The sequence below is a fragment of the Melitaea cinxia genome, chromosome 5 (genome assembly GCF_905220565.1).
Source record: "Melitaea cinxia chromosome 5, ilMelCinx1.1, whole genome shotgun sequence".
Classification (NCBI taxonomy): domain Eukaryota; kingdom Metazoa; phylum Arthropoda; class Insecta; order Lepidoptera; family Nymphalidae; genus Melitaea; species Melitaea cinxia.
This window is the reverse complement of record NC_059398.1, coordinates 10210649-10226576: the sequence shown is the minus strand read 5'-3', so window position 1 is coordinate 10226576 and position 15928 is coordinate 10210649. Positions and strand designations below refer to the sequence as shown.

The window sequence follows — 15928 nt, the reverse complement described above, 5'->3', positions numbered from 1 at the left end:
GTAATCTTTAATAATGTGTATTTACTCAAGTAACTACTACGTCTACTTGCGTGGTATTACTGGTCGAAGATTGAAGTAAGTTTATTTCGTTTGCGAGCAAATACAATTATGTATATCTTTATCAATAAATTTTGAAATAAGATTACCAAATTCAATTCAATCACATTATGCATGAACCATGTTACAAAATAACTTGGCCAATTTTGCGAGTGCGTACTAAGTAGATCTACGACATAAGTTTTTCAAATGCGCTTCATGTTTTATTTTAGTGTTGCGTGATTTTTAACAACACGTAAGAATCGTAGCAATGCTTAGGTCGTTTTAATAACTTTCTATTGCTTAGTGTATTCGATGTTTTATTTATTTATTTATTTATTCTTAGTGTACACCGAAATACAGACACATATAAAGAAAGATACAATACAGACACATATAAAGAAAGATACAATACAAGATGTACAAAGGCGATCTTATCGCTAAATAGCGATTTTTTTCAGATAACCTTTGAGTACTGGACACGATACAGTAGCAGCGGTTAGAAGTGTGCATAAATTAAGGAGGAAAAATCAATATCAATGTGTTTATGAAGACGATCTTATAACTTTTACCCAAACAGACTGGGCACCTACCTACACAGATCCTCGTTCTCAAACTCCAAAAAACGCCATCTCAGATTGGATATTAAAATTAAGAATCTAAATATAGGCAATAAATGATACAATCCATATTATATTATAAATGTGAAAGTAAGTTTGTTAGTTTGTTCCACTTTCACGGCTTAACGGCTTGACCGATCGCCACGAAATTTGTCGTGCACATAGCTTGTGGACCCGGACCGAACATAGGCTTACTTTCATCTCGGAAAAAAGTTTAGTTCCCGAGGCACAGCAAAATAATGTTACGGGGCAAACTGCCACCCTGGCTATTTCCGTACGAAGGTAGAGGCAAAGATTAGCTTACGATTTTAACTAAGATTAGCTCTCAGCCAGTGCCGGATTTATATTTTTTATGAGTATAGGCCACTTTATTTCTGCCGCCCTATTTACATACCTTTCTAATTTTCCATTTGTAGTAAAGGGGCCTAGGGGGCCTTTACTACAAATGGAAAATTATTATTTGAATAAACGAATGAAAGTTAAATAAACGAATGAATTAGTCATTAAGAAAGAGAGCGTAAAAAAGAAACAATCAAACAATCCTCTGAAATCAAGTGACCGTCCTCTGAAATCTGCCGCCCCTAGGTAGCTGCCGCCCCTAGGCCGCGGCCTATACGGCCTATTTATAAATCCAGGACTGCTCTCAGCTAACGATCAAGAAAAATAGATGACTGCTCTGATGTAACGGCCGTGTTGGCGTCTGGTTGTCTGTCCATGGGGATTTCCTCAAGGCTACTACACACAGTGCCGGCGGCAGTGCCGCCCAGGCTTGCCAGAAAGTTTTGATTCAAGTCGCCCCATCTATGATCGAAAGTCCCAAAATATTCTTAGGAGTCGCCTCGCCCCATCTATGATCGAAAGTCGCAAAATATTTTTAGGAGTCGCCCAATGAAACTTTGAAAATACACTAGCATCTGTCATCTGTATGAAAAAAAAAAATTAAATTAAAGGAAGCTTATTGGGACATTAAAAAAAAAACAATATTTTTTCTAACGGTTTTTGTACTTTTAACTTGTTGCCAACGCTGAGGATTAAAAAGAGCCTAATTTGCGACGACGCCCAAACTTAAAAAAAGGAGCGTCCGATCCGAGCGATCCGGCTATACCGCTGGCATGTACCTATAAACCGGCACATGCCTCGCAAAGCCGCCAAGCATCATTCCGGTTCTGACAGTCGTGTAGAATGCTAGTGAAGTGCATATTTTGTCGTTGGTTGTACTGAATAAAGAAATCATCAGGACTGCCGTCGCAGTTGTAATTTTTATTTTAATAATTCTTTTTTTCCCGAAAATAATGAGAAGTTAAATTTTTTAACTTTCTCTCTACTTCGCTTTTATCAATGTCAAATACACTTGCAATTATTTTCAGTGCGTCCATTCGTTTCTTTCTGTTCTTATAATCTGCATTTCTGGGATTCCGTAAAATATCATTTTCATAATTTTTTTTCAATTAAAGCTTCACAATTTTTTAATTAACACAGCTTCATCGTCCCAATTAAAGGATATTTTATTTTCTTTTAAGCAGACCGCACATCACTACCACTTGGATGCCAGGAACGAACTGACGCCGGCACCCCACGCGACCCGCCGGGACACCCCGGCGCCCATGCCGGCGGGTCGTTTGTGTGACAAGCCGGCAGGCCGGCGGGAATACCGGTACTGCCGCCGGCATTGTGTGTAGTAGCCTTCACTATGCCGCGGTGAGCACGTTAAGCTGTCGGTACCGGTTGTTATCATATACACCTAATAGCAGTGGTTTAGTGTGGTGGAATAAGCTCCGATCCTTCTACGTGCATGGGGAAAACGGCCTGAGCATTGGGATGTTACAGGCTGAATCGTTATCGTGATCGAGGAAAAATAATGTGCAAAATTTTGAGCAACCTGACAGGAGCTTAAATAAAATCATTGCCAAATAATATTACTCTATCGTTGTGGTGTTCCTGTAGCGAATAAGGTAGCCAAAGCTTCTGGGGAGGCTCGAGAGAAGGTTCGGCAATACGGTTGTAATGCAGGTGTCTGCTTACCATCAGGCGACCGTACGTTTTTTATTTGTGTAATGTATAAACAAGAAAAATCCTTAAATCAGCTTAGAGTTTTGTAGTATCAATTATTAGATCCCTAAAATTGGTAAATTTAATTAAAATATGATTCTATCCAATTAGTTGTTTTCAATTTTAATAAAAGACTTTTGCGCTGTTCTACACTGTTGAACTTTCGATGAGATAACGACGAACGCTATCTGCTAACACTAATCCCATGACTATCATTTTATTGTTATACAACGGATACAACGCGTGCATCCTTACGCAAATATTTGTTGTTACCGTTAAATGAAAAAATAATTCATATTAAAGCAGAACGCTATTAATTATCCCTCATTAAATAAAGTACCAAGATATGGCATGAAAATTGTGTACCTATCTATGACACACTCTCACTCTCTCCTTCTTATCTTCGATCCCGTTTTCACTTCCTACCCTCTCCTAATCGTTCCAGGCGCCCTGGCATTACAACAAAGCTGGATGTACCAAAGTGCAATACAAAATTCAAACTTAATTCATTTACGGTACGCGCCTCTATACTGTGGAACAAACTCCCAGAAAGTATCCAAAAAAGTCCTTCCCTTGTCTCCTTCAAACGAAAATTAAAGGAGCACTTTATTTCTCAAGTCAATTTACAATCATCTACTTAGTGAGTATGTAAGTATATAATTACCTATCTATTATGTTATGTATTTGTATGTATTTATGTGTGTATGTATGTATGTGTGTATGTATATATATATGTATATGTATGTATGTATAAATGTAAGGTATGTATATATATGTATGATATGTCTGTGTGTATGTATTTATACTTATAAGTTTGTAATACATTACAGTTATTCAACTATTTTCTCAATATTGTTATTTCTTGCACTGTGTCCCCCGCTATATGACACTCTCTCTCATGACCATTGGTTGACTGGAAGAGATCTCTTCTAGGGATAAGTCCACCTTTGCCATCAACTATATATGTAATTTTTCTGTATATTCTGTTCTTAAGTGCAATAAAGTATATATATAACACACGTAATAAATATTATACATGTATTTATCACGTACACATTTTAAAAATAAAATTATGCTATTACAATATTAGACAACATCCTTTGTTTCAGATATTTTTTTTTTTGATAATAAATTAATTAAAATAATATTTTTTATAATTCATTACGCAAATAAATTATTTTTCGCCATTTGGTGGTGAGCTCTAAGAGGGCCTAATCATAATTAATTAAAATTGAGCCTGTTTCACGCATTTTGACATTGACGTACTGTGAGTCATCACTTCAGCCTATCGCAGTCCACTGCTGGACATAGGCCTCTTCGGTTCACAAGTTCGCGTCAAAGATGGTGTGAACTCATGTGTTGGAAACCGCAAGTCTGGCTTTGTCGGACCGAAGACGCTGCTACCCGTCTTCGGCCTGTGTATTTCAAAGCCAGAGGATGGATGGTTATTCCGCCATCGGTCGGCTTTTTAAAGCTCCAAGGTGGTAGTGGAACTGTGTTATCCCTTAGTCGCCTCTTACGACACCCACGGGAAGGAGGGTGGCTATATTCTTTACTGCCGTAAGTAACCACACAGAACTGTACTGTATACTGTGAGTGTGTAAATAAAATGCAAATGTACCTTATATGTTTCATAAATATTCACTTACCTCGTTATTCTTAAAATTCGACGCTTTTTGATGATCCACTGTATTTAAAAAAGGTTCGTCTCTTACAAAGTTCAGTTGGTTTGCAAGAATGCCAGGTAACATTATTGCTATCAACATAGGGGCTAACTTTAACACGTGAAGAAACTCCATTCTAAAAATGTATTAACATAATGAATAAATCAAGATGACATTCATTACATCGTTACATTGTAACGATTGTTATAAACATTATTTATTTAATTTATAACAAAACAAATCTCCTAATGGAAAAAATCTCAAAAAACATGGACTAATTCAGACCAAATTCTCATACCGAGTTATGAGAGTCTACGAGATCTCTTATGCTCTCATAACTCGGTATGTGAATTTGGTTTGCATTTTTTATTTATTAGCCGGAACAAACTGACAGACAGACAACACCTGTAAAAAGTGTTATTTTGGTATATGTAGGTACCGTGTTTACATTCATATGCATTTAGTAAATAATTTTGTTTGCAGGCAAACGAAGGAAAACCGACTTCAATTATATCGACAAGTAATACAACGTAGGTAGACGAAAAAATAGTGAAGTAAATACGCATTATCAAAGATTACTCCAAAAGTTGTAATCAGATCTCGATGAAATTTAAATGTGACCACATGATAAACATCGGCTTTCGATTAAATTAAACATCATTAAAATCGGTACACCCACTAAAGAGTTATGCAGATTATCGAGAGTCTCCTTCGATTCCTCTGGGACCCCATCATCAGATCGTGGTTTCCTTATCATGGTACTAAACTAGGGATATCTCCTTTTGAACAAAAAAAGAATTATCAAAATCGGTTCATAAACGACGGAGTTATCCCCGAACATACATAAAATATCGATAGTCGAATTAAGTAGCCTCCTTCTTTTTTTGAAGTCGGTTAAAAACAGTTACTTTAATATTACAAACAGACACTCCAATTTTATTTATTTATTTTTAGCATAAGAGATCTCGTAGACTCTCACAACTCGGTATGAGAATTTGGTTTGCATTTGTCCATGTTTGATGAAATTTTTCCATAGGGCTATAGAAATTAATAAAATTGGAGTGTCTGTTTGCAATATTAAAGTAACCGTTTTTTACTAAATGCATATGAATGTATACACGGTACCTACATATACCAAAATAACACTTTTTACAATTTTTGTCTGTCTGTCAGTTTGTTCCGGCTAATCTCTGAAACAGCTGGGCCGATTTTGACGGGAATTTCACTGGTAGTCGGACGAAGTCGCAAGCACAACTAGTACTATAATAAAGAAGTAAGTACTATCGCTATCACCAAAATAATATAATTATTGGAAAAATTATATAAAAGCATAATAGCGAAATCAATATAGCTTTAGCTTTAGGTAATTTTCGCTACCATTTTTTAAAAATATGTTAGACGTACCTTAGACAATGAACACGCAATGTTGTTGAAATGTAAAGTTCGAAACTTCCGCTTCGCCCGTAGTATGAGGTAGGAATGGTAGTTGTTAGCTCGCGTTTGAAGTTTTGTAGGCGAAATCAATTGGAGTTGGAGAGCGGAAGCGCCCTATCAGTGATTAGCAAATATGCGATTTAGTGTATGGTTTTATATGTATGCTTTAATTCTTTGTAATAACTATCGGGTTCAAAAGACACAGAAGTGGTACAGATTTTATTTAAATATAGTTCAGTGAATTTACAGGAAAACACCAATATAATATTATTAGTTTATTTATTTTGATAACATCTATACAGTTGATGAAGATTTAGGCATTTTGAAATAATTGGACGAATTTGAGCCCAAAAAGATGTTTTAAAGGATTTCCTTTACTTTTATTAGTTTAGTGAAATGACCATGAGACGTTTTGATCGTAATATTCTCATTTATTATCGCAAATGCTTGCGTTATAATTTTGCAACCACTGCTTCAGTTCCCGAATTTGCCTCAAAACAGAGTTTCTTGAAGTACCTCCTTCGCTTGTGTATTGTTCGACACTTGATTCCCAGGAGAAAATTTTCCTTAGTTCTTCTTCTGTTCCAAACTCAGAACTGTGAAATTTAGACATAGATTGTTATCTATCTAGACATTGTAGTCTCTCTGAAGTTTAGATATTGGTGGTTACTGGTTTGCTAATAGTAAAAAGATCGTAGATTAGGTGGGCCGAAAAACTAATACTAAAGAAAACCATTATACTACTAAACAAACAGAACCTAAATTACCAAAAATCTTAAGTAGGAAAAACATTTATTAAATTTTTAATAAAAAGTTTATTATAAAAAAAGCACTTGCCAGATATATATCGTTTGATTTTTATGATAATTGTGTTTGCTGGCAAACGAAAAAAATCGACTTCAATTACATCGACAAGTAATACAACGTAGGGAGACCAAAAAATAGTCAAGTAAATACGCGTTATCAAAAATAACTCAAAAAGTTGTAATCAGATCTCGATGAAATTTAAATGTGACCTCATGATAAACATTAGCTTTCAATTAAAATAAAAATCGTCAAAATCGGTACACCCAGTAAAAAGTTATGCGTGTTTTCAAGGGTTTCCCCTCGATTTCTCTGGGATCCCATCATCACATCCTAGTTTCGTTATCATGGCACCACACCTGGGATATCTCCTTTCCAACAAAAAAAGAATTATCAAAATCGGTTCATAAACGACGAAGTTATCCCCGAACTTACATTAAAAAAAATATTTATACGGTCGAATTGAGTAACCTCCTCCTTTTTTGAAGTAGATTAAAAATGGTCTTTAACGCTCCTTTCTACGGGGTTGCATTATATTGAGACGATCAAATTAGTGTAAAATGCCGTGATCATACCAAATAGCTAGGTACTCGTGGTGTGGCAGTTGCTGCAGGTCGCAACGTAGTTCAGCAGCGCGGCGCAGAACGGCGCCCACGATGTGGTGCGCGCGTCGGAACGGCACACCGCGCCGCACCAGCGCGTGCGCAAGGTCCGTTGCCAGCATACCTGCCGAGAGTAAGCCGCGGGCTTTATCGGCATCGATCTGAAAGTTAAATGCGAATAATTAATTTGACACCAAGACACCGCTCAGGTGTAGTTGATAGATGGATTTATTATTTATTATTATATTATTATAGTATTTGCACAAATATTTCTTTCCCGTCTGGTTGACCGTCCTTGTGGGTCTTCCAATAGTGCCTCGGAGAGCACGTTATGCTGGCGGTCCCAATTGATATCATAAACGCCCGATAGCGATCATTACTCATAGTCATAATGGGGAATATATCCGATCCTTCTCCTACATGGAGAAAGAGGCCTACACCCAGCAGTGGGACGTTACAGGCTGAATTAGTAAATCAGTTATTTAATTTATATCTATTACGTCATATAAAATGTAGACATTGCGTTTTCAAATATTCTGGTGTGAAATTGTACCTACAAAGCTGCATATTTATTTTTTCTGCGATCTTCATAATATCTGTGTCATGCATCAATATTACTTATATGGTAATTTATATCATTAAAACTGCATATTTCTAATTGTTAGAATCATAGTTTAGTTTTGTCACTCTCACGTTAAATCAAACTTAATCTTATAGTAACCAATCTGAAGATATATGTAAGTTTTTAAGTATTTGTTAGCTCTTCGAGTATTAAATTAATAAATCGACACCAGCAATTTATACTAAGCTAACTCTTAAAAGTGAACTTTACAATAAAGGCTTATAAAAGGGAAAAACGTGATACCTTTTATATTAATTAAGAAACTTATTTGAAATTTGGTATCTTTAATAGTTAATTTATTCATTGCAATTTTACATTTCTTTTATTACATATAAAAAACACATTTTATCAAGTTCGCATTAAAAAAACAAACTTATCGAAAAGTTGAATTGGCGTAGTATAAATTGTTGGTGTCGAAATATCTTATAACATTCACAGACAGTCGTCTGTTCCTAGGGAATGCAACTTAATGTTTGTGTTATAGTTAACAGCCGTCTGATATAGCTACATATATTTTTTTATAAATATACCTGGAAATAATACATATATAAATACAAATATTACACCCAGACTGAGGCGGGAATCGAACCCACAACCCGCAGAGCAGAAAGTAGGGCTACTACAAATTGCGCTAACGGGCTAGTCAAATATTGTACGCTGAAGTTTGCTGGTGACGGTTTTTTTAAATTACATTTACATATTTTATTTTTTTATTATTTTACTGAAATTAACAATAAGGTACCTACTTTCATAGTAGCGACTGTTCCAACAACAACTTTCAAGCAATCTAGCAAACGGTCGTATGATCTGAATAATATTTCTTTATCCGACTGCAAATCCTTATTGTATGTACTGGGTAAGCCTTTTAATATACAATTAAACGCGAATGTGTCTCCGTGTAAATGTCCTGCCGCTCCTCGTATAAGCTCTAAACCGTCAGGATTTCGTTTTTGAGGCATTAAACTGGAACCTGTAGAAAACTGGTCCGAATGCTGTATAAAGCCAAATTCTTGAGAGCTGTAAATTATTAAATCTTCTGCTAATCTGCTGAGATGAGTTCCGCATAGTGATGCCCAGTTGAGAAATTCGACTGAAATAGAATTCATATGACATCTTTGACATTCATATGACTGTTTTATTGTCTACTTTGTAATTATAATAAATCAACATACGCTTCAGCTTGTAATACTCCACTACTGGGCATAGGCCTCTTTCTCCATGTAGCAGAAGGATCAGAGTTTAATCCACCATGCTGCTCCAATGCGGCTTGGCGAATATATTCCCTACTAGAGTAACGATCGCTATCAGGTGTACATGATAACAACCGGGACCGACGGCTTAACGTGCTCTCCGAGGCACGGTGGGGAGACTCATTATCCATCCCGAGTGGTAGTCGAATATGCCAACCATTGGTGTTTTAGGCGACTACTCGCATCACTGGACCAGGACGGTTTGTTAGAGGCGTCGGTCCCGGTTGTTATCATAAATACCTGATAGCAATGGTTACTCATGATAGGAAACACATCCGCCAACCCGCACTGGATCAACGTAGTGGATTAAGCTCCAATCCTTCTCGTACATGGAGTTAGAGGTGTATATCTAGCAGTGGGATGTTACAGGCTGAATGCGATATCCACCTAATTTATTAGAATTTCAATATATATTAAAAAATCGGTTTTAAATTACCTATGTGGTCTCTTGAGCCAACCGCCAACATAGAGTTAGGAGTGACATTTTGAAATCCCAGAGAATTAGCTAATCTTCTTCGATCAATTGGCAAAGCGCAGCCAGCGATAGCTCCACTGCCGAGGGGACAAGAAGACAAGCGATTCCCTTGCTCTTCTAACCTTATGACATCGTCTCGAAAGGCCCAAACGTAGCTGTTGACGTACTTGTTTCGATTAAATTAATTATAAAGGTGAAGACACTATATCCACATGTAGGAGGCTATGATAGAGCTATCAAAATAAATAAGTTATAGATAAATAATTTTATTTATTTATTTATTAACACTTTTTTGCACACCATCACAAAAATATAATAACAATAATAAACAAAAATACAGGCGGCCTTATCGCTAAAGCAGCGATTTAGCCTGATTTCTTCATATAAATATATACAAGCTGTATCCCCGACTTCGCCCGCGTGTTTTTTAACAAAATAGTTATTGTTAAATTCGCAGTGTTATAAAATAAAAACATTTTAAAATAAAAGTGGCCTAAGATACTTCTTATTACACCAGCTACTAGAATGCTGTCGCTGCTTTATTGTTTTTATTAAAAAATTCATAGTACGTAAATCTGACAAGGCACTGCGCTCGAATGATGTAACTACGCTGCAAATACCTATTCATCAATTGTTCTAAAATTGTTCTTTTACAGTGCAGTCAATAATTCTGTGGAATGCCTTGCCAAATAGTATTAGGGAGGCTAAAACTCTTACGACTTTTAAGAAGCTAATTAAAGATACTTACCTGAATCGTTAGAGCTGAACTTTATTAGTAAATTTAGTTATCTGTTAATGTGCTGTAAATAATTATTTAATTTTATATTTATGATAAACCATTACCTACTTAATAATTAATGCGATAAGTATATATTTATTTGTGTATTTATTTATTTATTTATATATTTACTATTTATTATATTATTATTATATTATTAAATTGTAGGAATCACTTTATTTTGCCTTTTTGATGACTCTACTCTGTTTTGTTTTAAAATCTCCTCTACCACAAGGTTGTCTGGAAGAAGTCGTTTACCTAGCGATAAGACCGTCTTTGTGCATATTATTTTGTAAGTTTTTATATTTTAAGATACCTATGTACTTTAACTTTTATGCACAATAAAGTATAGTTCTTCTTCTTCTTCTTCTATTTGCCAATGTAAGTCCTGTCAAAATCTGTCCAGCCGTTTCAGAGATTAGCCAGAACAAACAGATAGACAGACAGACAAAAATTATATATATTTATTTTACACAAAGTAGAAGACTTCATCACATAATTGTATTTCCTCGCAAACGAAAAAAAAACCTTCTTTGCAAACGAAAAAACTTCAATCACATGGACAAGTAATACAACGTCGGGAGACGAAAATATAGTGAAGTAAATACGCGTTATCAAAGATTACTCAAAAAGTTGTTATCAGATCTCGATGAAATTTAAATATGACCACACGATAAACGTCAGCTTTTGATTAAATTAAAAATCATCAAAATTAGTACATCCAGTAAAAAGTTATGCGGTATAATACAACGTAGGTCGACGAAAAAATAGTCAAGTAAAAACGCATTATTAGATATAACTCGAAAAGCTATTGTTAGATCTCAAATAAATTTAAATGGGACCAATTGACACACACCACCTTTCGATTAAAAAAAATTGTCGAAATCGGTCCACCCGGTCAAAAGTTCTGATGTAACATACATAAAAAAAATACAGTCGAATTGAGAACCTCCTCCTTTTTTGCAAGCCGGTTAAAAAAATATAAATTTTGTAAAAAGCGGTTATTTTAATATTACAAACAGACACTCCAATTTTATTTATTTGTATAGATGTATAGATTTCTTCTGTGCGTATTTGTCAATGAACTCTTCTTAAACGGCTGAATCGATTCGAGTAAAAATTTTGTACATTTATTTCTATGGGTTCATAAATGGTTTGAAAAAACACAATTGGACTCTGTAGGTAGCACTGCTATCGATATGTCAACAATCAAATTTGGTAGCTGTATTCCAGGCAGGACAACGTCTGCCGGGTCCGCTAGTTTGTTATATACATACAACGTGTTACAAAATACCCTGTAAAAATATAATTAATTATCAAAGCCAAAAATTTTGTCAACCCTGGTAAGCTGTTATGTCAGGAGACCAGTTTATTTAACAGAAAGGCCTACGTACGCATTTTACCTAATTGTCTACTTTAATAGTAATTCTATTTTTCATTCATAAATGTTTGCTACCTCAATACAAGGATGTCATTATACTCAAGTACAATCTTCTAACCTATATCCTACAACTATTTCGAGTTTTTTTTCAACATTTTTTGCAAAATGACGATTCTTTCTAACTCGGAATATTACGATATGATATACGTAGACCATGAAGATAGCAATTTAAATTGTGCTCGTGAACTGTATGCGCGGCAACGATTTATCGATGGTAGACCCCCCATTGACCAGCGACAGCTGCCTTCGTACCAGTGTTTTCTGAACATGTCAAGACGACTACATTCCACCGGCTCTTTTTATCGGTCTACTGGAAGCGGACGTCCAAACACAGGCGACGCCTGGCAGACTGAATTAGTGTTAGAGTATTTTGAAAAAGAGCCGACCACAAGTACGAGGCGTGCCGAACAAGACGTGGTATAAACCATGTTGCAGTTTGGCAAATTCTTCGTGACGACAATCGCCAGCCTTATCACTATCGCTGTACACAGGAGTTAATACCCTCCAATTTTGCATCCAGGAGGAACTTCTGCGAGTGGTAGTCGGAGGAAATCCCTAATTACGTAAACTATGTTCTTTGGACGGACGAGGCAACATTCACGAGGTCAGGACTTTCAATTATGCATAACGATCACGTTTGGACTCGTGAGAATCCACATGTTTCACGGCAGGGTAGGTTCCCACACTAGTGGCGACTGAATGTGTGGGCTGGCCTTTATGACGGGCATGTCATCGATCCCGTTATTATGCCATCACGTCTGAACGGTAGCAACTATGAAGGATTTTTACAAACGGACACCGAAGAAGCGATTGACGACTTTCCTGTGGCTGACTGGGACCAAATCAAGACTTTTTTTGAGAATCAAAGAAACTTGGTGTTTCAGCATGATGGAACTCGGACACATTTTGCTCGCATCGTACGAGAATATCTTAACGTTCGCTTTCTGCGAGGATTGATCGGCCGCGGGGGACCGGTGCTAGGCCATCTACTCGTTCTCCGGACCTCACACTTTTGGACATCTTTTTGTGGGGTTATGTGAAGGACAGACTGTATTTCTCCGATTGCCCAACGGTTGCTGACATGGAACAGCGTGTTAGATCAGTTTTCGCATCAATAACACCGACGATGGTGCGAAATGCCACACAAACCATATTCCGATGAGCGAAGTTGTGTATTGAGCAAGGCGGAGCACAATTTGAGCCGTTTCTGTAAATTTAACGTTTATTATGAAAAAGTAGGTGTTCGTTTGGGTTGTTTCGTTAGATTAGGTCTCTTAAAAATTTTGTCTTTCCGCGAATTAGGTAGAAATGTCGGTACATTCTGTTTATGTTTATTCTTTAATTTTACTGATACAGGTTTGCACATCACTGAAAATAATAATTTATTTTTTTGGAGTATGTTATACAGCGTCACTACGGTTCTTAAATATTGTGAATGGACTCGTTATAAGGCCCCATTTAACCTCCTTTCGGCTTTACGGGTAGTTTTGTAAGACCCCGTATATTGACGGTTGAAATAACGAACGATGAAATTGAGCAGAACTGAGTTTTATTCTAACACAAATTATATTACGATAAGTTGATTATCCACGCCAGCTAGTCATCCGCGTATTTCTACTAAAGCTGTACCATGACCATGGCAGGAACCAGACTAAAAAGGATTAAGAAGGTTGTGTCTAGAAAGGAAAGGAGTCATTTGTTGATAAATAAAAGATTCAAAGACTTTTGACAAAATTGGAAGAATAGAAACTAGTTGAAAATCGGAATAAGCATAGGATAATTGAATATTTTTCCACATGGTAGGAATTGTAGAGGACTGCATATTCTTTCTAAAATCACATCATATTTGCTAAATTATTTCTCAACAAGAAAATATGGCCTTCGCCTTAACTGTTTTCATTTAGGGACAATTTTTATAACATGGTATTAGGTACCTTGTCTTTGCTCTATGAGCGTCAATCTGTCATAGAGAAAAGGCAGGCGTTTAAGTAATATTTAAAAGCAATAAGATAATATATAATAAAGCAATAAATTATACCGTTAAGTAGGTATGGTCTACCTCATCAAATAATGACTCCATCGAATAGGTTGAGCCCGTTGGAGGTGGGTATATCCAGGAAATATGATATCTATTTCTTGCTCTGCTCGTTTTAACATAACCTTAAAAAGCATTAAACATAAAATATCAAGAAGCCAAGTGTCATAAATGATGATTCAAAAATTCAAATACTTTACTGATATAAGACGTATAATTTGATTTTTAACCCTTTCAAATGAGGTTAACATCCACAGCTTAGTCTCAGTAGCTGATTGGTCGTTACGACTCCGCGCAGTGTGCAAACGCAGGGCAGCTTCACCAGCGTGTTCTTTTAAACGTCTTTCAACAACAGAGTGTATGTCCTCTTCAGAATCGTATAGGCGTCCCTTGCTAGAGATTTCCCTTTCGATCTGTTTCTCAACCTTTGTACAGAAATAAAAAATGCATAAAAAAATTATAAATCAAGCGTAACGTGTTTTTATCTAAAAGGCCGTCCATAAAATATCTCAAGCAAAATATAACCATTTTGGCCCCTTCCTCCCTTTGTCATGATAGGTTACACTTTCAGTGACCCTCTAATAAATATTACGTCGTAAAAGCTTAAACCACCAATGTTTTGATCCTTTTTTATTATTATTTCGAGAATATTAAATTATATAAATCAATAAAAATATAAATTTATAGAAATAAATATATATGTACGTACTTATTTAACAGTAAATAAGCTTCTAAGTAAGAAGTCAACCTTGCATTTCTAAATAAAATACCTACGAAGAAACTTTTTCCCGACCCACCCTCATGTGTGTAATGAAAATGATCCAGTACCTACATATGCAAGATAATACATAATACCGGGAGATCAATTGATGTCACAAAAACAAATTTAGGTCCGGCATGTTGTGGGGTATCCGAATCACCCGATGTATGTTCTGCGATTTTTTATAAATTATAAAATGTTTTAGTTGGAGTTATGATTTTTTACCCCACATAATTTTTTTTCGCCTACGCGTTGGCACAACGGTCACAGTACTGGATTGTGGCTGTTGTGCTGGCGATTGCGGGGTCGATCCTGCACATGACAAACATTTGTATTGGCCGTACAGATGTTTGCCGTGGTCTAGATGTTCGTGCAGTCCTTGTGGGTCTTCCCGCCGTGACTCGGAGAGCACGTTAAGCCGACATATAGATATAATTAATTAATATCTATGTTTTTGTCTCCATACTTAATTCTATGAACTGCCCGGTAGCAATGCTAAGTCAGCGGAACAGTCACTTACTAATCTAAGACTCTAAGAGGTCTGGGATGCATGCATAAATATATATTTAGTACGACATCCCGTTTAAAGAATTCTGTATAAACTAATACCACTGTGTTAGATTACTAGCACATTACTTTGTCCGTCAAAAAATAAGTAAGGCCTGGACGGCCTGGGATCTTGGACAATAAATATATAACCTACTTCGTCTAGTCCTCGTTGAATAGCTTCGTTGTCTTGTGTAGATAGATGTCCAATTAGATGTAGCTCCGTAGCCCATGCTTTACTACCTCGGATATCTTCGCGGTAGAGTCGTGAATCTATTGGCAGAGAATCATTTAAACGACGTAACACCGCAGAGGGCTCTTCCTCAAAACATCCTCCCCATAGTTGATATCGCTAGTAAAACAGAAGTATTTTAAGCTATTGCTTATCTGCTAAAATATTAAATTTAAAATCGTGAGCACTTACATCGGACATTATTTTGAATAGATTTTACGAATTATAAGATATGATAAATTCATCAGTCGCAACACAATTTCCACAAGCTCCGTCACTTCTAGCACAAACATAAATAAGATAGTGTATTATGTTCCTATAATTTCATAAATGAATACTGTAGTTATCATATCTCTAGGTTAACTAAGGTCGAAGATATTATGATAATACTAGCGGTGCCCGCGACTTCCTCCGAGTGGAATTTAACAAAAAAAGTTATTGTTCAGCGTGCAGTTATAAAAAAAAAAAAAATTATAAAATAAAAGTAGCCTAAGTTACTTCTTATTACATCAGCTATCTATCTGCCTGTGAAAGTCCCGTTAAAATCGGTCCAGCCGTTTCAGAGATTAGCCGGAATAAA

At 36.1% G+C, this 15928-nt stretch overlaps 1 protein-coding gene across 1 annotated transcript; it reads right to left on the bottom strand.

The window, feature by feature from the left end:
* Positions 1-6065: 6065 nt before the first annotated feature.
* On the bottom strand, positions 6066-15549 carry LOC123653572 (probable argininosuccinate lyase). Its single transcript, XM_045589565.1, has 8 exons — positions 15541-15549; positions 15274-15468; positions 14011-14235; positions 13835-13935; positions 9518-9711; positions 8578-8921; positions 7183-7370; positions 6066-6399 (listed from the first exon to the last, which is right to left on the bottom strand). The coding sequence occupies exons 1-8, from the start codon at positions 15547-15549 to the stop codon at positions 6231-6233; spliced, it is 1425 nt and encodes a 474-aa protein (XP_045445521.1). The 3' UTR covers positions 6066-6230.
* Positions 15550-15928: the final 379 nt, after the last annotated feature.